The sequence below is a fragment of the Xenopus laevis genome, chromosome 8S, assembly GCF_017654675.1.
Source record: "Xenopus laevis strain J_2021 chromosome 8S, Xenopus_laevis_v10.1, whole genome shotgun sequence".
NCBI lineage: Eukaryota > Metazoa > Chordata > Amphibia > Anura > Pipidae > Xenopus > Xenopus laevis.
Window position 1 is genome coordinate 43250989 of NC_054386.1, and position 21124 is coordinate 43272112.

Sequence of the window (21124 nt, forward strand, 5' to 3'; positions counted from 1 at the left end):
AGATCTGAAATCCCGCCCTGCCTGTGCAAAAATGCGCCTTGTGAAAGGGAGCTAAACTGCACTAGCGATGGTCTCTTTCACTAGCTAATTGTCCTCTACGCCTGTTAGTAAATTGGCAATGTCCCTACGAATTGGATTTCTGGTGAATTTTCGCTAGTGACGGCCACTTTGCACTTTAGTAAATCTGCCCTAAAGAGTTGCCGGTAAGTCATGCTGCGCTGGCCCTTCCATAGTCTGTATGTATGTAGTAAGTACAGTTTACAGTACTCCAAACAAACTAACTGCCTCACTCTCTCCAGGCAGGCAGTGTACTTCCTCATCAGGTAAGTGTGGCTAGGCTGGGGGAGATTTAAATTGAATCTTCAATACAAGCAACAGGGTAGCACTGCTTTATTGGTTAATACAGACACGTTCCATAGAGTTGGTAGGAAAGCATCCGTATCCCTTTAAAGTCCCTCTGCTTTCCATAGTGAATGATGTACAGATTACCTGGAAAGCACAGGACCTTTTTCTAGTTTTCTAGTGGCGTAACTACAGCAGGAGCAGGGGGTGCAATTGCACCAGGTCCCGGAATCAACTGGTTACTGTCTTTTTCCATTAAGCTTATAATATATTATGTATAATTTTGTTTTAGCATTCCATAGTTTTGACATGTCCTATGCATACTGAAACTGGTATGAAAGAAGTAAGGACTACTTTGGAGCATGACTGACACAGTTCATTTAGCATTCTGCAGATGGCTGCTGTCGGACATAGAGTAAATACTGGCCTGCATCTGCAGACTGTAATCATATCTCAAGATGTAATTGCATCTCAAAAACATTGTTTCCGCTTGCCTATGTAGGCTCGACTCAGCATTGTGGGGAGCGGAGCCAGAAGTGAGCTCTAGAGCAGCTGCACCAAAGCCCTCACATATTTGTGATTCAAATTGGTGGCTGCACAGCCAGGTAGTATGAAAAGGGTAGTCAAGTGGCTGTTAAGACCATTGCTGAGAATTATTAACAATCGTGGAGAGCTCTAAAGCTTGTTCAATGTAATAAGCCCAGTTTGTCTTTTTGCGTGGGTAACTGCTGAAGAGGTTGCAGCTGCACAGTCTCAAATAGCTTTAGAACGACAGTAATTACAAAGCAATTGTTTGTTTTCATGCGGCACGGCATATATGCAGTGTAACTCCTTAGGTCTTGACATACACACATACACAAACACACACACAAAATAATATATATATATATATATATATATATATACACACATATATACGATCAATTGTTTATAGTGTTCCAGTTCTATCACAATCTTTCATTGTAGCTATGTGCTATCCCCTCAGATTAATGGCGCCAAGTAGTGAAATTATTTAGGATCATTTAGACCAGTGTTTAATACTAAAAAAATAGGGTACATTAGGTTTTACAACTGAAAAAAAGATATTACATCCTTCATACTCATATGGAGCAGATTTACTAAAGGGCAAAATGGCCGTGGCTAGTGAAAATTCGCCAAAACGGCAATTTGCAGGGACATCGCCAATTTACTAACAGGCGTAGAGGACAATTCGTTCGCGAAAGAGCTCAGTACTAACAAAGTTTCGTGCCCTTTCGGCAGGTGAATTTTCACTCAGGCAAAAAATTGTTACTCTGCAAATTCATCAAAGTGTGACGTTTTCATTACGTTACCCTTTTCTCCAGAGTCTGCTTTGCCAGGTTATACCTGGCCAACTGATAAAATAAAGCTACACCCTCCTAAATCTTATGTCAGTGACATCATATCCTATATGCTGAAAAGTCATAAAAAAAGACAAAACGCTGGTGTTTTTTCACATTTTAAAGTGGGACTATGTTTAAAAGTTGTAACTGTTAAAGGGGAACTATCACGAAAATTAAAATTTAATAAAAGCTATATCATACTAAAATAAGCATCTTAAAATATTTGTTTTAACCATTTGAAGTTCATGCCACATGTCTCATGTCTAGGACATTAGAGGATCTCTTTTCCCTTTATTTTGCTTCCTTGGATATTTTTAAAAATAATTGCCCACTTCAAGCTATTTCACCAACATCACTAATAAAGACATATATATGACCTATATGTACCCTCCTTATTCAAATTGACCTAAGCGTAAGTGTGTTTCGTTAGGAAGAAAGTAACGCTAGCGAAAGTTCTCTTAGAAATGCCCGCGCTGACAATTTTCACTGGCGAATCTTTGCCAGCATTCATCTGCCGAGATGTAACTTCGCATTTTGATAAATTAGCATATGTGCTGCAAATTAACGTCTGACAAAGTTGTGTGAGGTGTGGCGGAGCCTTCCTAGGCGAAAATTCTCGGTTTAGTAAAACTGCCCCTATGATTTTACTTGTTTTTTTTTTTTTAGTTAAATTAAACTGTACTCAATCTCTATACAACGTAAATGATATAAAAGCTGCTGTTAGCTTTACAAATGTGTTATTTTTTGTCTTAGATGATGATGAACATGAATGGATTATACAGACATGTCGGAAAGCATGGGACGAAACTACAGGATACAGACCAAAACAATCACAGTCTCCCACAACATAACAGAAGGCCTGAGTATATTAATGCCATATATTTCTGCAACCAATTCATTACAGTAGTACCTAGAAATAAACACTAATATTATATAAAGGTTTATGCATTTTTTATATGGTTTCTTCGGGACTGCTTACACCATATTTGACTAGTTTATAAAAGGGGTAATTTGCAACCACAAGTGCAATTGTGCTTTGTGCAAATTTCCCAGCAGTCAGTTGCACAGAAAACCCCATTTGTTAAAGGGACTTGTGTCTTAAAGGAACAGTAACGCCAAAACATTAAAATATTTTAAAGTAATGAAAATGCAATGTACTGTTGCACTGGTAAAACTGGTGTGCTTGCAACAGAAATTCTACTATAGTTTATAAGTTTATATAAACAAGCTGCTGTGTAGTCATGGGGGCAGCCATTCAAGCACAAGATACACAATAGATAACTGATTAGCTCTGTAGAACCCCACTGTTTACTATAGAGCTTATTTGTTATCTGCTGTGCATCCTGTGCCTTCTTTCCTTTTTCAGCTTTGAATGGATATTTCCCACCTAATGGTGCAGAGTAAGTGCAGCAGAGCTTGTGGGCATCTTCCAGATCTTCGGAATTTTCGGGTCCTCTTTGGCAATTTATGGCACTTTTGGAGCACGCGCTGTCGGTACGAACTGAAAGTCTTCTCGAACTGCGCATGCGCCATTACGGCACTCTGTTACAGATGAAGACTCGTGATAAGGAAGATGTCGCCCACAAGCTCCTCTGCGCTTACTCTGCACTGTTAGGTGAGAAATATTTTAGAGATATTTTCAGATCTATTGAAGCAGTAGCGCAACTAGAGGGGGGCGGGCCTCCATGCGTGACGCGCAGCCGGGCCGTGCCCCCTCCGTACGGGCCACATTTTCAGTGGCGCCTGGGCTGCCGGGGGGGCCCTGAGGGGGTGCGGGCCCTGGCCCGCTCCCACCCCCTGCCCCCCCGGTAGTTCCGCCACTGTATTGAAGTATCCTCAGGGGATGCAGGAAGGGAGGATTATCTTGCTTGTTAGGTAGGGGCTTTTCTTAATTCTTTGGTTGAGTTCTCCTTTGAAGGGCATTTGTAATTGACTATACTTGATGTAATCCTTTGTGCCTTGTGGGTATGTGTAGTATGGTTAAAGGCTTATGACAGCCTGAAACATTGCTTCTGCTGGAGCCTGTGCCTATTACTCCAGTAAAGAGTTTTTAAGATATGATGCTGTTCATCTATGCTTCTGATATTGCACATTAAGATGGTTGGTCTTTGAAGAATATGCTTCTTTGCGTTTTTTTGGGGATTCTGACGAGTGCTGACTATTGAACTATATCTTGTGGGTTGGGTTTTCAGCTCTGTGCCTTGCACCTTTAAAATTAGATGCAGCCAAATATATTTGATATTCAGGTACATTTTATTTAGTACACAAATTGGACATTTACATTGCACAACATTTAAAAAATATTTAACAAAACAGACATTTGCTTTTAAAAAGTGCCAACACATTGTTTTTTTTTAATAAATAAATAATTCATTTGGGGTAGTTTCATACTTACGTTGATGTTAAGAAAGAGATGTTTAACAGCAACTCATGGGAACATATTTGTTCAGTAGAGAGAGTGTTTGCGTTGAAATAAGAGGATTCTTTTGTAAGAGAACAGCTCGATTATGATAAACTTCAGTGGGTTTTGGTTTTGTTCATACAATGTGAATAGGTACCAAGGCAAAATTACTCTATATTACTGACCACTTTCCACACTGCCTATGTTTCTTGGCTTATGATTACCCAGACATGAAAAAAACTATATAGAGAAGTGTTTCCCACAACCCATCTCTATTTGTCTTTCTGCCACCTTCCTCAGTTGTCTTCTTGCATTCCTGGGCTTAATGCCCAACCTGCAAGAAGCAGACATGGGTCCCTACCTTCTGCAAAGAAATTCTGTTAAGGTCAACAACAAATGCATTGTTTTTCGTGCCAGAACTGGAGGATTCTTAAAAAAATGAATTCCCTTTTAACATTTTGTGATGCTGTACTTCTTAATTCTGAATTATAGGGGGTTATTTGCTAAAGTCGGATTTTTTCCAGTCAGATTTTTAAAGAGAAAAATTTTTTTTTTGGAGGAATAAAATAGAATATTGTGTGATTTATAAAACCCTGAGGTCAAGTGGACAATTGTAAGATATACTGATCTGCGCTTGGTTTCATACAATAATCGGAAGATTTAGTGGTTTTCGAGCGACAATCTGGAAAAATCAAAGAATTTGGGTTTTTACAATTTCAAAGTCTTTTCCCACACCAGATATTTTCGTGAAAATGTATTCATAAATACAGTAAGAAAAGTAAGAGGGAATTTGGTCGCAGTGGTTTTAACAAAATAGTGAGAAATGTTCGGAGTTTGATAAATAACACCCTAAATGTTTTATCAGCATTCCCCAATTTCAGCTTCCTAGTACATCTTTGTACAGCTATTAGATCTAAAATCCAGATTGCTGAGAACCAGGGGTTTTCCGGATAAGAGATCCTTTCGTATCACCATACCTTAAATCTGAGAGAGTTGAGCAGTGCTCGGCTCTTAAGTGGCATGCATTTCAGCAGCCTGCTTTACATGTGTATGTTATACAGAGTGGCATCACTAAAAGATACTGGGCCCTACATTAAAATTATCTCCTCCAAACAATGTCTATTGAAATAGTTCAGAGGACCCTGATGGCAGTCACAGGTTGTGCTTGTACTATTATTGCATCTGTGTCATGATGTGGTGCATGTCTGCACCAGTTAAAGGGGTAGTTCACCTTTAAGTTAGCTTTTAGTATGATGTAGAGAGTGATTTTCTGAGACTATTTGAAATTGGTTTTCATTTTATTTAATTTGGAGTTTCTGAGCTATTTAGATTTTTATTCAGCAGTTCTCCAGTTTGCAGTGTCAGAAATCTGGTTGCTAGGGTCCAAATTATCCTAGGAACCATGCATTCAGTTGAATGAGAGACTAGAATATGAATACGAGAGGGATAAATATAGCAATAAAAATATATTCGTAGCCTTACAGAGCATTTGATTTTAGATGGGGTCAGTGACCTCTATTTGAAAGCTGGAAAGAGTCAGAAGAATAGGGCAAATAATTCAAAAACTACAAAAAATAAATAATGAAGACCAATTGAAAAGTTGCTTAGCCATTCTATAACATACTTAAAGGTGAACCATACCTCCCAACATGTTGGAAATATAAAGAGGGAGAAAAAGATTTGGCACGTGTAGCATGTGGTTTTTATGTTATTATAGTTATGCTAATGAAGGTGAATTGCCCTTTAAGATGCAAGTCACAGTTTCCCCAAGAGACATGCTTATCTTAAATTGTTACAATTGCGTCTTTGCTCATCTTGAATTGTTACAAAAGTATCTAAGTGCACCTGCTGAGTGTTCTGGGCTCTCTGCCAAAAAGCCAATTAAAGTGATACGGACACTAAAAAAACACTTTTTAAAATATGAATGTACATTAAAAGTTACCTATAGGTCATGTTGATCGTTTTTTGCTGAGAGGTTTATTTTTGTAAATAATTTTTAGTTGATGTTCCTAAACCTGACTGTTCTGCCAACCTGACTGTCCCATCTCAGCCTGTCAGTTGAAGTTTCTAATGCTAACGGACTACTGCTGCACAAGTATGGCAGCCCCCTCATAGGCGAGCACGGGGAGTCAGGGTGGGTAATGGAAAAGCTTTGAGCAAATACTTTATGCCAAAATTATAAGTAGCAAACAAAGCCAATACTAACACTCATTTCCCCCAGTGTCAGGCATGCATGCAGGGCTTGGCAGTCCATGTAATGTCACATACCCATTTTGTTGTCATCTGAATCTCCGTTTGTTTGTGTGTATATGTATGTAGTTTTGTATCAGTAGCTACCACGAAAGGCGTATTTTAGTTTTTGTAGTTGCATATGTAAAATTACAATACAATGTCACAAAATTTAGACCAACTGTAAAAAAAAAGAAAATGTAGGGGACCAAATAAACAGAAAAAGAGTATTTTAACAGTGGGCTTGCAACTAAAGCATGTAATCATAAGAGCAGACATACTGATCATTTTAAAGATAGACCAGATTCTTTACCTGGGCCACATTCAAACAGTATTTACTGTACCAAAATGTCCATTAAACACCATATAAAATATTCCTTATTACACCACGATACAGCAAATTATGTGTAAATCCAATGTGTACCAATGGAAAAAAAAAACATTGCCTTTTCAACCTTGCCACAATGTTGTTGTTTCTCACATTTCCAGGCTTCAGAGAATGTATCATTATGCCTTTAGTGAAAAATAATATTGTGGCGTTTTCCTTTGCTGTTCATATGCAAGACTGCGCTTATTCCATATCAGAGATATTGGCCACATTAGAGAGAAACAACTTCTTAGTTCTGCCAATGGAAAGTGAGTGCCCAAGGCCCAAAGTGCTGTTCCCCTAAACTGAAGCAGAACAGATGAGTAGTAGTTACTGTCATCCAGTCATTGCAGTCACTGTACAGAGGATAACGTTGTTGAGGATGGCATAGTATCTTGTTGGTTAGTACTGGAAAAGAATGACCTGCAAAAGAAAACATATATGAATGATATGGATTTAAAACCTTTGCCAAATGTACAATATTTTGATAGCCAGGTCCACTTTAAAATTATTTCACACAAATATTAAGTATTTGTATTTGTCAGCATAACTATCCCCCCTCACCGACCTGTCTTTTACCTTTAAAATAGCGAAGTGGCCAGGGCCCGGGAGGTGCGGCACAAGTGGTTTGGGGGGGCAGGGGAGAAGAAATGTTCACACTGTGCCCCCTCAGTAGATTTTTTGGAGGGGGGGGGCGACTCTACCAAGTTATGGCACTGTCTATTGTCTTAAAAGGGTATAACTTAATGTTAGTTTTTTGAGCTAAAGTTCACTCTCATGTGCCTCAGTATGGAGCTTGTCATTCCCTAGAACAGGGGCCCCCAACCTTTTATACCTGTGAGATACATTCAAATGTAAAAAAGAGTTGGGGAGCAACACTAGCACTGGCGTTACGTAACTATAGAGGAAGCAGACCCTGCGATCGCGGGGAGGCCCGGGGAAAAGGGAGGTCTGTTTCCTCTATAGTGTAAAAATCCCCCATCCCACCGATTTCTTCTTCGTTAAATACACTAGCCTGGTTGTGGTGCGTCCAGGAGTCCCTATGCCACTGTTGTTACGCCCCTGAACACAAGCTTTAAAAAAGTCCCGGGGAGTACCAAATAGAGGTACTTTAATAGGGGCCAATTGCCTATTTGGTAGCCCCAATGTGGACTGGCAGCCTATAGGAGGCTTTATTAGGCAGTACACATGCTTTTTATAACCTAACAGAAAACAATGGATCATAATTAAGATATTGTTTAGCTATGTTAGCTAACCAACTACCAAGTTTCCTAGTGTAGCAACAGACCAAGCAGTGTGGGTTTTTTTTGCACTTTGCAAACTTTGTGGTGCATTGTGGACAGGACTGAGCTGTGCAAATAGCAAGTGAGAAGTAAGGGATGTGCACTTGCAATTGTGCAAAAAAATTATCATTTACATTTGGTTATTGAACCCATATTACAACCCTTTAAATAAAGGCGTAATAGTCTCTCCATATTTACTTAATTGCACCTCTGGCCTCTGGTCTCATTCTATGCAGATTTCCTATGTTGTGGAGCAAAAGCAATTAAGAAATGAAGTCAAATAGTTAAAAAGTAAACTAGGGGCCCAGTGTGATCAAGGGCCCATCTATATTTATTTTTATTTTCGCTGATGGTCCAGGGGTCCATTCTGGCGCATCTTATGGGATAAGAAGACGTGGATGCTTCCGCCTTCGTGCAGATCCACTGCTTTCACTAGCATGCGCTGCATTCCTAGATCTGTATGCTTCCAGACCCAGCAGTAGCCTAGAAGTGGGGCCTGTGGATGTAGCCTAGGGGCCCCACAACTTATCCATCACTGATCAGAAATCAGCTACTGCTTCTGCCTTTTTTCAGAATATTTTGCTTCCACCCCATAGAAAACATTGGTTAACTGTTGACATTGACATTTGCCAGATATCTAGATACAAAACCTGAATACATCTTGCAGTAAAGCTCCAAAAGGTATAGGATATACAGATGGTTTTGAAGAGTGGTGAACAAAATGCAGAACTCACCACTAAGAAAAGACATATCAAAATATGGCATATCTTTTAAACTTACCTTATCCCCTCTGTTAGACAATGTTGCTTCCATGTCAGCTTTGAGGTGCACAGGAGGCCCAGCATAGGGAAGTCTACAGTGCATCTGCCCACACTGTACTTGGCCTACAAAAATACAGTTCAGTAATTCACTAATTGTTTTAAGCGAATTATTAGGCAGACAAAGGCCTAGACATTTTAAAGGGCCTTTAACCTTTTTCTAGATCAAGTAGAAAAAGGTGCAGAAAAAAAGTGTATGTTTTAAATAACTAGGTTAATATGCAAGAAAAGATATGGGTCTAGATAGAGATCTAGATTCCTGGGTCGTATTGGATCTTTATCAGGTTCAGTGCCTCAAATTTCATAATATAAACACTGGGTTGTGTGATAATCAGCATATGCATTTTCCCTGTTAAGATACTCGAGATTATCAGTGCTGCTTATCCTGACAAACATATGCAACCTGTGCAAACTCCATCCAGTGTCAGAACTAGGGGTAGGCAGAAGAGGCAAGTGTCTTAAGGTGGCTATACACATAGAGACTTGCTTGTTTGTGATTTCGACAAGCGAGCGATCTCTCCCGATATGCCTAACTTGAGGTGGGTGATGGGCTGATCAGATCGTGGGTCTTAGGGGAAGTCAGTCGCAGGGCCCCACATACGGGCCAGTAAGCTGCCGACTAGGTCTGTCGGCAGCTTTTATCGGCCCGTGTATGGCTACCTTAAGGCTCAATGGTGGGGGAGGCGCCAGGCATTTACCTCTTCTGTAGCCTACCCCTACCCTGGGACCTAGCTCCCACTTATTTTAAGCAATTCCCTACTCCCCTTTGGAAGCGCTAGCAAGAGCATTCATTCGCGCACGCAAGCCACTGAGAGCATTCATGAATGTGCACCAAAGGCAGGATGCTAGTTGGCGCATGCACGGAGCAGGGAGTGACAAAGCTGCATATGGCGCCCAGCTGGCTTGGCCCAGTCCTGACCCCTGGTGTCAGTATCTCTTTAAGCCAACCTTCACCTGCTGTTTGCTGGATCACTGAGCCATTCTGTGTTCTAGCTAGGGTTGCCACCCATCCGGTTTCACCCAGACAGCTCTGTTTTGAGAAGGGCTGTCTGGGTCAAAACTGCCTGCTGGTTTTCCAAATTAGAAATCCAGGCAAGATTCCCCTATACTGACACATCGATCGGGCACTTGCCAATCGCTACATCATCTTTTTCTCACTAATTTGAATCTGGCTTAATATTTCTGCATTTGTCCTGAGCCATGTCAAGAGCCATGACAATGTCCTTTTTAATTCTAGAGTGGAGCCCAAGGTTCCAATATAAATGGGCAAAAAGTGCATTTTTCCAGGGCCCACCAATCAAGGAGGCCAACCATCAGACTTTTATTTGCTATAACTTTTAACTGAAGCATTCCCCCAGAAATGGCAAACCCTTCACTAGAAGAGCTTTAAAACACAACTGTTCTTTATAAAATAATTAATTATCTACTTTTCCTTCTGTTTTTCATTTTTTTCCCATCTTGTAATTATCAGGCCCAGGCCAAGCTGGCTGGGCACCCAAGTCAACCCATCTGGCCACTTCGGCCCCTGCTCAAGAGAGTGCCTGTGAGGGAACAAGGGTCTGGATAATGGGTAGGCAAAAGAAGAGCTTGGCGCCCCCAGTTCGCTGCAACATAGACAAGGGCCTCTTCTGCCTACCCCTAGTTCTGGCCCTGGTTATTATGGTTTATCCGCTTCCATGGCATCTGGACCCCACTTCTACTTGGGTAAACACAGACCATTTCTTTATTGCTTCCCTTATGTACCTGCTTGAGGGTAGTACTATTACACGTTTCTAGGGGATGCTATAAGGAGCCACCAATAAGATCTTTGACATGGGTTCACTGGCACCTTAACACTGGGTGCCAATAACTGTATGCAGTGTATACTGTTACTCAGTGGTGCTTTTCACCAATCAAAAGCCGTTTTACTGCAATATCAGTGGACATACGCATTACTTACTTTCTATGTATCCGTGCAATGTTACCATCCTTGCTCTTTCTGTACTGCTGAAAGGGGAGAAGTGAAGGTCATCTGACAGTGAAGATGTGATGCGTGTTGTTGTTGGGCCAGGAGGAGGCACGGCATGCTGCGGTGTGTGCTTTTTATGCCGTGCTCTGCAGTTCTGAAACCAGACCTGGGAATTAAGAAAAATTCAAATTACAAGGTATATATGATAAAACCTATGGCATATGTATACAGTGTGTATTGGGATTTAAAAAATATCCAACAACAGTGTAGGGGTCTTTAGTTGCCTCCCAAGTCACGCCAGGGACCCCAAACATTGTCAAAATTCTCAAATGCGCCTCTGTATATGTAAGTTCGATTTTTATTTTGCAGGATGGCCTGAGGCCAGGATCTTACACCCCTTGCATTACTGCCCCTACATAAAGTAGGTTGACTTTTTTAGATTTTAATTTGCAGAGAAACATTCAACATTATCATCCGTTTTCTGCAGCCCCTTTATCATGCTCGTGACTCTACTGCTTTGGACAATATTGAAGGACTTTGGTGGTAATTCTATGCATTTTAATGGAGTCGGTAAGGGTTCGAGTGCAGATTGCTGACAGCAGGAGACAGGTCTGTTACTGCTGCAGGTGATTGGGTAAGAGGAGCTTAAATCATCTACTACAATAAGGAATGATTTGAAAGAGTGTTTTTTCATAATAAATACTTAATGGAGAACTAAACCCTAAACATGAATATGGTTAAAAATGCCATATTTTATGTACTGAACTATTGCACCAGCCTAAAGTTTCAGCTTCTCAATAGCAGCAATGATCCAGGAAAGTGTCTGTGATACTCACATGCTCAGTGGGCTCTGAGCAGCTGTTGAGAAGCTAAGCTTAGGGGTTGTTACAAATTATCAAGCAGAAAATGAGGTTGGCTTGTAATATAAGCTGATGCTATTGAATTCTGATGCTAGTGGCACTGGTTTCTGTGTTGCCGTGTAGTAATTATCTGTATTAATTACTAAACAGCCTTATAATGTGACATTTATATTCTATGTGTATTGTATATTGTGAGTCGATCGCTAAACTCAGTAAGTGACAGCAGCACAGAGCATGTGCAGTGAATCAGCAGAAAAGAAGATGGGGAGCTACTGGGGCATCTTTGGAGACACAGATCTGTACTGCTAAACGGCTGTGGCTGTATTGGCTGGTACAGAAGCCCAAAACATAATGTACAGTTTCTAACTACTTCTTTAGTTAAGCTTTAGTTCTCCTTTAAGCAACTTGTATGGTGAAGTTGCTAAACAATCAGTTCATAACTGGCACTCATGCTGACCTGGTGATAGAGCACTGCATGATTATGACAATGCAGTCCTCCACCCAATGGAATTTGGAATTTTTAACCTGCCCAAAAGATATTGTAACGCTAATCTGACTAGGCAGACCAAAAAGGGGTTAATGTCCAGCCAGTTGTGGGAGCATGGGTTACATGAGACTCAAACAATTCAGGCTAAGGCCTTCGCTACATGAAGATTTTCCAGGTGGAGTAGTATAACTACTACTAACTCTCCCGCTACTTTGCTACACCAAATATCACCGGAGATTCTTGTGATAAACCAAACGAATAACAGTTTATTTGTATAAGACAAATGAGCCCAGGGTTTACTTACAGAGGTCAAGGCATACACAATGCCACACAGCAGGCTGAAAAAGGTTACATTACACAGCAGAGAACAGTGACTCCCTTCAGGTAAGATAGTCAAGTAGTACATCCAGGGCCGGAACTAGGGGTAGGGAGAGTAGGCACGTGCCTAGGGCGCAAAGCTAGAGGGGCGCCAGGCACGCACCTTCTCTGCCTCTGCTATCCCCTAGTCCGGTCCCTGCTCTGGCCAACGTGCGCATTTGCGCGAGTGCGCAGGCGCGAAAAATACTAGTGTGTATGCATGAAAAACGAAAGTGCGCATGCACACTCGTATTTTTTCGCGCATGCGCACTTGTCTTTTCGTGGATGCGCACTCGCGTACTGGGCGCTTTGCCGGACCACGCTGCCTAGGGCGCCCCGGCACTGAGTACATCCATTTTCTTTTGCAATATACCTCAAAGTGGTACGGCTCCCACCCAGTGGAGTTGTCAGGGAGAACACCTTCTAATCCTGACAGCCTATCCACTGTGGCTCCTTCACTCTAGGCAATTCAAAAGCCTTGGGAAGCTACTCACTACTACAGTCCTCAATGGAGCTCCAGCTGCTTTTACTATCTGTCTTCTCTACCTTAATCTCCTAGAGAGTTTATGACAGAACGAACCCTGTTTAGCTAACCTCATTCATGGGTTTCCCTGCTCCCCGTTTCTAGAGGACCCTCTAGGGCTTACACTTTGGTGTACCCAGGCTCAATTGGAGCACATTAACCCTATGGGTTCCTACACTATCTTCCCATTTTTTTGCAGCTATCTATAGGGGAGGGCCCATACATAGCAAGGTTAAGTAAGTTTCTTATTGAACAAGTTGGACTATGGCACACATCCCTTTGACATGGGATCTCATGCTAGAGACCCTGGTTCAATTCCCTTGTGTCCCTTGACAAGTCACTTAATCCCCTAGTGTACCGGCTACGTACTGCTCCTATAATGGCTGCCTTGTTTACTGTAAAAAGCTCTTTGAATCCCATGGGATAAAAGGTTCTCTACCCTTCAGTGGCAGACAAAACTGCCTTGTCTGCCAGCAACCAATTGTAATATTAATCCAAGTGCATCTGATGCCCTGTCATGCACCCGTGACGATACCTTCAAGCTACTTGAGTATTTTGTGTAGTGATGTCTGACTTTACCAAGGCCTAGGTTTGCAGGAATGTGCCAGATGCACCTTGTATCTACCACTAGTATAAGAAACAAGAAAACACCACTGGGGATTCAAACTGTTGTGTTGCCCCTTTGCAGGCTATAGAGTATATATGAGCTGGGTATGCAATGGGGGTCAAGAATTGAGCCATTCCCAGGGGTGCAGGGTCTGGAAATGCAGCCCTGCCTGTAACAGCACATGTGCATCACATAGGGCACAATGTATTGATTAATATTTCCAGGGTTGGACTGGGTCAGCGGGGCACCAGGTAAAAACTCGGTGACCCCCGCCAACCCAGACACATACCTGTTTGCTGCCAGCACTGGTGGTGGACCCGGAGGGTTGCGGCTGAGGCAGGGGGCCCTTTTTTTAAGAGGCAACAAATGGACAGGCAGTGTTTTGACCAAGGCTGTTTTCACTGGAGGCAGCGGCTTTCAAAAAGTCCTTTTTGCCATTTGTCTTAGCAGCAGTTACTGGACATTATCACACCTTAATTTAAAGTAATGCAAGTCAATTTATTAGGGTATGCCATTCATCATATACCGAAATACATGTACTGTATTATATTCCTTACTTGGATGACTCTTCTGCTCAGCCCCGTCATATCTGCAAGTTTTTGGAGAGTTTGTGCGTCGGGATTGTTGTCCTGAGCAAATTGTGCTTGCATGACCTAAACAAAGTAAAAAAAAAAAAAAAAGAAAGTATGATTAAAATATGTAGCTGTATAAAAATAGAAATGGAGCAGCCCTATACTATAATGCTTGTACAGGTATGGGACCTGTTATTCCGAATGCTCAGGACCTGGGGCTTTCCAGATAATGGATCTTTCTCTAATTTGGATCTTCATACCTTAAGTCTATTAGAAAATCATGTAAACATTAAATATATCCAATAGGTTGATATTGCTTCCAGAAAGGGTTAATGATATCTTAGTTTGGATCAAGTACAAGGTATTGTTTTATTATTTCAGAGAAAAAGGAAATCATTTTTAAGATTTGGGATTATTTGGATAAAATGGAGTCTATGGGAGATGGGCATTCCATAATTCGAAGCTTTCCGGATAACGGGTTTCCGGATAATATATCCCATACCTGTATATGCCATATATGCTTGTGAATATCCAGTTGCTTCTAGTACCTGCAGCTGCTCTGCTGTGAAGGATGTGCGTGCTCTCTTGGCTGGCTTTGGCTGGCTGTCTTGTTCGGATGGAACTGCTCCTTCTAGTGTGATCCCATTACCTAGAAAAACACATTATGGATTTAATAAGATATGGATTGAGAAAAGGCTCGGAATTTTATGAGATTTTAAAGTAATGTTGTATTTTGAATTTTTCATAGTCATTAAATTCTGTACATTTCTGACCAATCAGTAAGGTCTTTGTTCCGCATGACCTACCAAGTGATTGGGGCTGTTCAAACGGGTACAATCCATCCAATCAAATACAAAACTAAAAGATTACATATACAATAATTTCACCAGAATTGATTCACAGTTCCAATTAGATATTGTTAGGAGAAAAAAGAAGGAGGTGCCCAAGAGCTTAAATATTGCTTCTTACATTTTCTAATTTTTAAAAAAAAAAAAAATTAATAAAAATAATTTCCTTTTACTCTGTAATAATAAAACAGTAGTTTGTACTTCATTGCATAAAACAGCTTATATGTAAATCCCCTCTTCATGTAAATAAACCATTATACCGGTATGGTATCTGTTATCCAGAATGCTCAGGACCTGGGGTTTTCCAGATAACAGATTTTTTTTCGTAATTTGGATCGTCATACCTTAAGTCGTCATACCTTAAGAAAATCATGTAAACAATAAATAAACCCAAAGGGTTTGTTTTGCTTCCAATAAGTATTAATTATATCTTATTTTGGATAAAGTACAAGCTACAGTTTTATTATTACAGAGAAAATGGAAATAGTTTTTAAAAATTTTAATTATTTGAGTATAACGGAGTCTATGGGAGATGGTCTGCCAGTATTGCGGAGCTTTCTGGATAATGGGTTTCCGGATAACAGATTTCATAATCACAATAATATACTTTTCATAATATATACTTTTTTAGTTGTATGTGCCATTGGGTAATCTTAAATAGAAAATTGTCATTTTAAGAACTGGGATCCTGTGATTCACGGTGCACACAAACAAACCAAATAACCATACATGTTAGGTCACATGAGCCAATTAAGGGACAAAGTTCTTTTGCTTCCGCGCTTCTTCCTTTTACAGTTAGAGTTGCAGTATTTCTGGATGTAAAAGGGCAACATTTAATCAAATATATATTCCAGTTTGGTAAGATTCTCTAATATGCCCCTTAATATAATGTAAACTAGGAGGTATAGTTTTCCTTTAATATTTAAATGATTTCTAGAAGACTAGGGGGGTAATTTATTAAAGGCCGAATGCAAAAAACTGTTGGAAAAAAAAACTAAAATGTTTCAAGATTTGTTATACCCCAAGGCTGCAAAAAGTCAGAATCTGAAAATACTCCATCTTCAACCTGCCAAGGTCCTGTAGAAGTCAATGGCAGAGGTCCTATATGCAATTTGAAGATATTATGGTCTGCGCTGGGTATCATATGATAATATGAACATTTTGGGCTTTTCCATAGATTTCACAAAAAATTCTGACTTTTTCGGGTGTCAAATACATTAAATTTGGATTTTCCGCATGACAGTCCGAAAAAGTCTCGATTTTCGTATGACAATAAGAAAAAGTTGTGTTTTATTCCTGATCCTATTTTTTCGTGTTTTTTTTAATGATAAATAAGGGTAAATCATGGATTCTAGTTTGGTCAGACTTTTTTTTAATTTAAAACATCAGAAAAGGTTTGATTTTGATAAATAACCCCAAAAGTCATTTTATCCAAATTACAGAAAGATCTCTAATTCAGAGTACCCCAGGTCCAAGTATTCTGGATAACAGATCCTACTGTATATATATAGAATTTAAATGTCATAATATAAGGCTAATTAACAAGTAATTCTCATTACATGACAGCTTAGAAACCAGTGAAATTTGCATCAGAATGTAATAATCAGACAAGTAGAATCAGTTTATATTTATTATCTGATGATTTGCAAAACCATCAAACAGCAGCCCAGAACATACTGAGCATGTGCAGTATCAATGACACTCCTGACAAAACCCAAGATAGTGACTCCCAGTGCAGAAATTTAAGTCTGAATTATTACTGTTGTAGAGATTCTGAAACACTGGTGCACAGTAAGGTCAATCATGTTACATATAACATTTCTACCCATTTCTGTTTTTAGGGTATAGTTCTCCTAAAGGGGGGGGGCTGGGTGGGGAGAGGGCATGGATGAAAAAGTCTAAAAACCTCTGGTGAAGGGTTAGGTGATCTCCCTGCTTTTTATGTGCATCATTTCCAGCACGTGGTAAGAGAAAAATGTAAATCTTATAACAACAGAGGAAGTAGACCCTGCAGCTGCAGAGGGGCCCAGGAGGTATAGGGGCCTGAAGAAGTACTAATTCAGATACAATTTCAATAAATATTGGTAACACAAGTCAACCTCTAGACCTTTTGGGGGCCTGGAAAAAAACATTTGCTGTGGGAGCCAGTAATATCTAGTGACACCACTGAACAAAGCACTTGTTTTACTACCTTTGTGTGCACATATCCAACACTTATATTCAACACAACACAATTAACAGAGTTAAGAATTTTATAACAAAAGCGCTAACTGGTTATTCTTTTGTTCTAACCTTTACTACTTTCAGTCAGGGCCAGAGGGACCTGCTTCCTGCTCAAAGCCACTAGCTCTGTTTCCGACCTCCCTCCCTGGCCCTACACATGCATGCAAGACGGAGAAGGTAGGTGCCGGGTGCCGGAGGGGGTTGCGGTTAGGGCTTTGTGGCTGGAGTGGGGAGCCCAGGGGGTGTGGGGCCGGTCAGCCCCAGTCTGACGCTGCTTCCACGACCCCCATGTTAAAAAAAAAAGCTGAGTAATGATCCCCTAACTTGCCTAATTGTCTCAGGCCAGAAAAGGAGTCCATTATACAGAAGATTTGACTAAAAAAAGTAAGCTTTCCCACCTCCCACAAATGTCCTCCAGAGCCAAACAGGCCAAAACTGCAGCTTATGGTGGAAATATCAGTTTTATCAAACAAAACACAAGTTGTTACTATACTATTTCTTGCGTATTTCATTTTACTTGAATCAGAGGGGTGATGGCTTGCTTGCTACTATACCTATTTAAAAGGACATTATTTGAACACTGTACTGTATTTTTGTCAATACATTGCCTACTGCAACAGATTCAATTCAGTAAAAAAATATTTTTTACTGAATGGTTTATCAATTCTTGGGAATTGCCAATTAATTCTTTGAAGCTCCAATGAAAAGAAAAAAAGGTTAAAGCAGATGATATTTTCTCCATTCCTGAGATTTCTAAACATGCTATGATTATAAACATATGTCATGAAACACCAAATAGAATCCGACAAACAAATATTTGAATATCAATGAATTAAAATAAGAAAGGAAACATTACTACATCACACACATACAAGTATAATATTGCCAACCGATAACATTAAGTTGGCGTCCACATTCACACCTTTAATATGAATGTACCACTGAAAAAGTTGCAGCTTAGGCAGAGGTACAGCACCAATGAGGTTAAGAAACTCACACAGCAGCACCCATTGGTTACCAGCAAATAATGCTGCTGCTGGTAACTTTGGTTCAAACCAAAACTTCAGCTCTTCTAGTGCAGAGAGTACAATTGCGCTTCTCTGTGCTGGAACCTTGAACCTCCCTGGTACATTACATTCCATATGCAAACCATGCTTATTAAGTAAATATAAGCAGTATGCATTGCAGTATAACTCACCAACAAACATTAGCAGTGGCCCAGGTTTTGCTGCCCTAGGCTTGTAGCTTGAGGGATAGTGCAACCACATATGTAGTAATATCCCTTGCTGACAGCATTGTCTCCAGCATTAAGTTAAGTAAAGTGGATTGTATAAGGCTATGGTTTTTGGTGGGAGGTACCATCCGTGGGGCAAATTTGTTAAAGGGCGTAGTGGCCGCCGCTAGTGAAAATTCGCCAAAATGGCAATTCAAAGGGACAACAACAATTTACTAAAAGGTGTATAGGACAATTCGCTAGTGAAAAAACACAAAGTTTCACACCCTTTCGCCAAGTGAATTTTTGCTCAGGCGAACAATTGTTACTCCACAAATTCATCAAAGTCCGATGTTTCCACTATGTTTCCCTTTTCGCTTGAGTCTGCTTTGCCAGGTTATACCTGGCGAATTGATAAGATGAAGCTACATCCTCCTCAATCCTATGTCAGCGACCTCATATCCTGTATGCTAAAAAGTCATCAAAAAGACAAAACGCTGGGATTATGTTTAAAAGTTGTGACTGTTAAATATATGTTTTAACCATTTAAGGGGCATGCCACATTTGTTTTAGGGTGGGGTCATATCTAGGACAAAAGAAGATCTCTTTTGTATTTATTTTGATGCCTTGGACACCAAGCAATTTCACCAACAATCACTAATAAAGACATATATATGACCTATATGTACGCTCCATATTTAACTTGACGTAAGCAAAAGTGTGTTAACAAAGTTTCTCTAGGCAGAAATGAACGTTAGTGAACGTTTGCTTACAAATCCCTGCGGCGCTGACAAATGTTTTTCCTGGCGAAACTTCACCAGTGTTCGTCTACAGAGATGTAACTTAGCATTTTGATAAATAAGCATATGCGATGTGAATTAATGTCTGATGAAGTTAACGAAGTGTGGCAGAGCCTTCAGAGGCGAAAATTTGCACTTTAGTTAATTTGCCCCGTGAGTCAGTTTAGTATGGATCGCTATATATTTTGTACAGATGCACCGAATCCACTATTCGGGATTAAGCCGAATCCTTGGTGAAAGATTCGTCCGAATACCGAACCGAATCCGAATCCTAATTTGCATATGCAAATTATTGCCAGGAAAGGAAAAAGTGGGAAAAATCTTCTTTTATGATGAAAAGTCACATGATTTCCTTTCTCACCCCTAATTTACATATGCAAATTAGGATTCTGATTCGGTTCGGCCAGGCACAATGATTTGGCCAAATCCGAATACTGCTGAAAAAGGCCGAATCCCGAACCGAATCCTGGATTCTGTGCATCCCTAATACAGCTGGTTGCTAATTTTCATGCTGAGAGGATTTCTTGCCATTGGATTGAAGTGATTTGGAGATGCAATTCCTCTTCCAATTTCTTCATGTAGGAAAATTTGTAGTCCTCTCCTGTTTGTCGATGTTGTTTGTAGCATTCTGATGATCGCTTTGCCTTTCCACTTACACTTGTAATCGTAATGCAGTTTAAATGTATTGAGCATCAGGTGCCAAGTATGAGAACAATATCAAGGGACACAGGACAGATTTGTCCTTTCTGCTTGCCATAGGCCTACATGCTTTCCACCCCCCTGCCCTTCATTGATTGTGGCCTTTTTTTGCACTTTGCACACTGCATTCTGCAAAGTAAACAACCCCTTATATATGAAGTTGTTACTTTATAATCTTCTTCCATTATGTGTATAGAGACTTTCAAGATCATGCATTATGGCAGCACATCTTATACCTCTTTTATTAAATACCATAATATAAAATCGTTTTTGAGGTTAAAAAAAAATAAATGTACCTCCCCAGGGAAAAAATGTAGATACCCATATTCCCATATGTCCTCAGTGTGGAACTTCAAAGTAAGTTTTATAGTCTAGTGGGCATTCTTGCAAGGGACTCCTGGGCAAAGAAAGTAAAATGGTCACATGGTATTACGTTTATTTTTGCCTGAGGCTGTAAAGTTTTTGCAAAAAAGCAGCAAGAACCAGGGAATTCGATTCACTGCCTAACAATTTGGCAAATGGTAAACACGGTAAATGGTAAAAATGTTATGTTTTCCACTATTGAGTTCCAAAAACAGGAAAATTAATAATTTTGCCTCCACATGTTAACTCTTGAAATGCGTCAGAATGTAGTTCATAAAGCTGAAAGTTCTTATCTGCACCTCATCAGTTTCTTTGGTGGTGACATTGAGCATGTCCTCTTTGTAAATTTCATTTAAAAAATTATATACACAAAAGATATTTGATCATATTTCTTGGGATAAAAATTTACATATATAAACTCAAATTATTTTTTTTAATCATAGGGAAGGTTGTGACAAAGCCATAGAACTATTTTGGTGTCCTAGGAGTTTGTGAGTCTTAGAATATAGAATATATGGTCCTTGCTGCTTTTTTGCAAAAACTGCACAGTCTCAGGCAAATGCCATGTGGCCATTTTACTTTCTTTGCCCAGGAGTCCCTAACAATCCTACTGTGTTTAATTCATGTTTAAATAATATTTTAGTAGAATTAAGGTATAAAGATCCAAATTACAAAATGATCCATTATCCAGAAATCCCCAGGTCCTGAGCATTCTGGATAACAGGTCCCATACATGTAATCTAATCGTTTGATCCTAAAGTCAGCGAATGGATTAGCCCAATATGGACCGGCCAAGGTGGGAATATAGGGGCAGATTCACTAA

The 21124-nt window shown here is 40.0% G+C and overlaps 2 protein-coding genes across 3 annotated transcripts in view; one reads left to right on the forward strand and one right to left on the reverse strand.

The window, feature by feature from the left end:
- The window catches only part of morn5.S (MORN repeat containing 5 S homeolog), a 28025-nt gene extending 25388 nt beyond the window's left edge, over positions 1-2637 (forward strand). For both annotated transcript variants that reach the window (XM_018232887.2, XM_018232886.2), the window contains exon 5: positions 2457-2637. In XM_018232887.2, coding sequence (XP_018088376.1) covers positions 2457-2554 — 98 coding nt within the window. In that variant the 3' untranslated portion in view covers positions 2555-2637. The remainder of the gene's footprint in view (positions 1-2456) is intronic.
- Positions 2638-6150: 3513 nt separating this feature from the next.
- lhx6.S (LIM homeobox 6 S homeolog) overlaps positions 6151-21124 on the reverse strand; it is a 60130-nt gene continuing 45156 nt past the window's right edge. The window contains exons 6-10 of the mRNA XM_041574811.1: positions 14704-14804; positions 14141-14236; positions 10741-10915; positions 8764-8867; positions 6151-7123 (exon numbers count right to left, since the gene is read on the reverse strand). Of these exons, the coding sequence (XP_041430745.1) occupies positions 7103-7123; positions 8764-8867; positions 10741-10915; positions 14141-14236; positions 14704-14804 (497 nt within the window). The 3' untranslated portion in view covers positions 6151-7102. The remainder of the gene's footprint in view (positions 7124-8763; positions 8868-10740; positions 10916-14140; positions 14237-14703; positions 14805-21124) is intronic.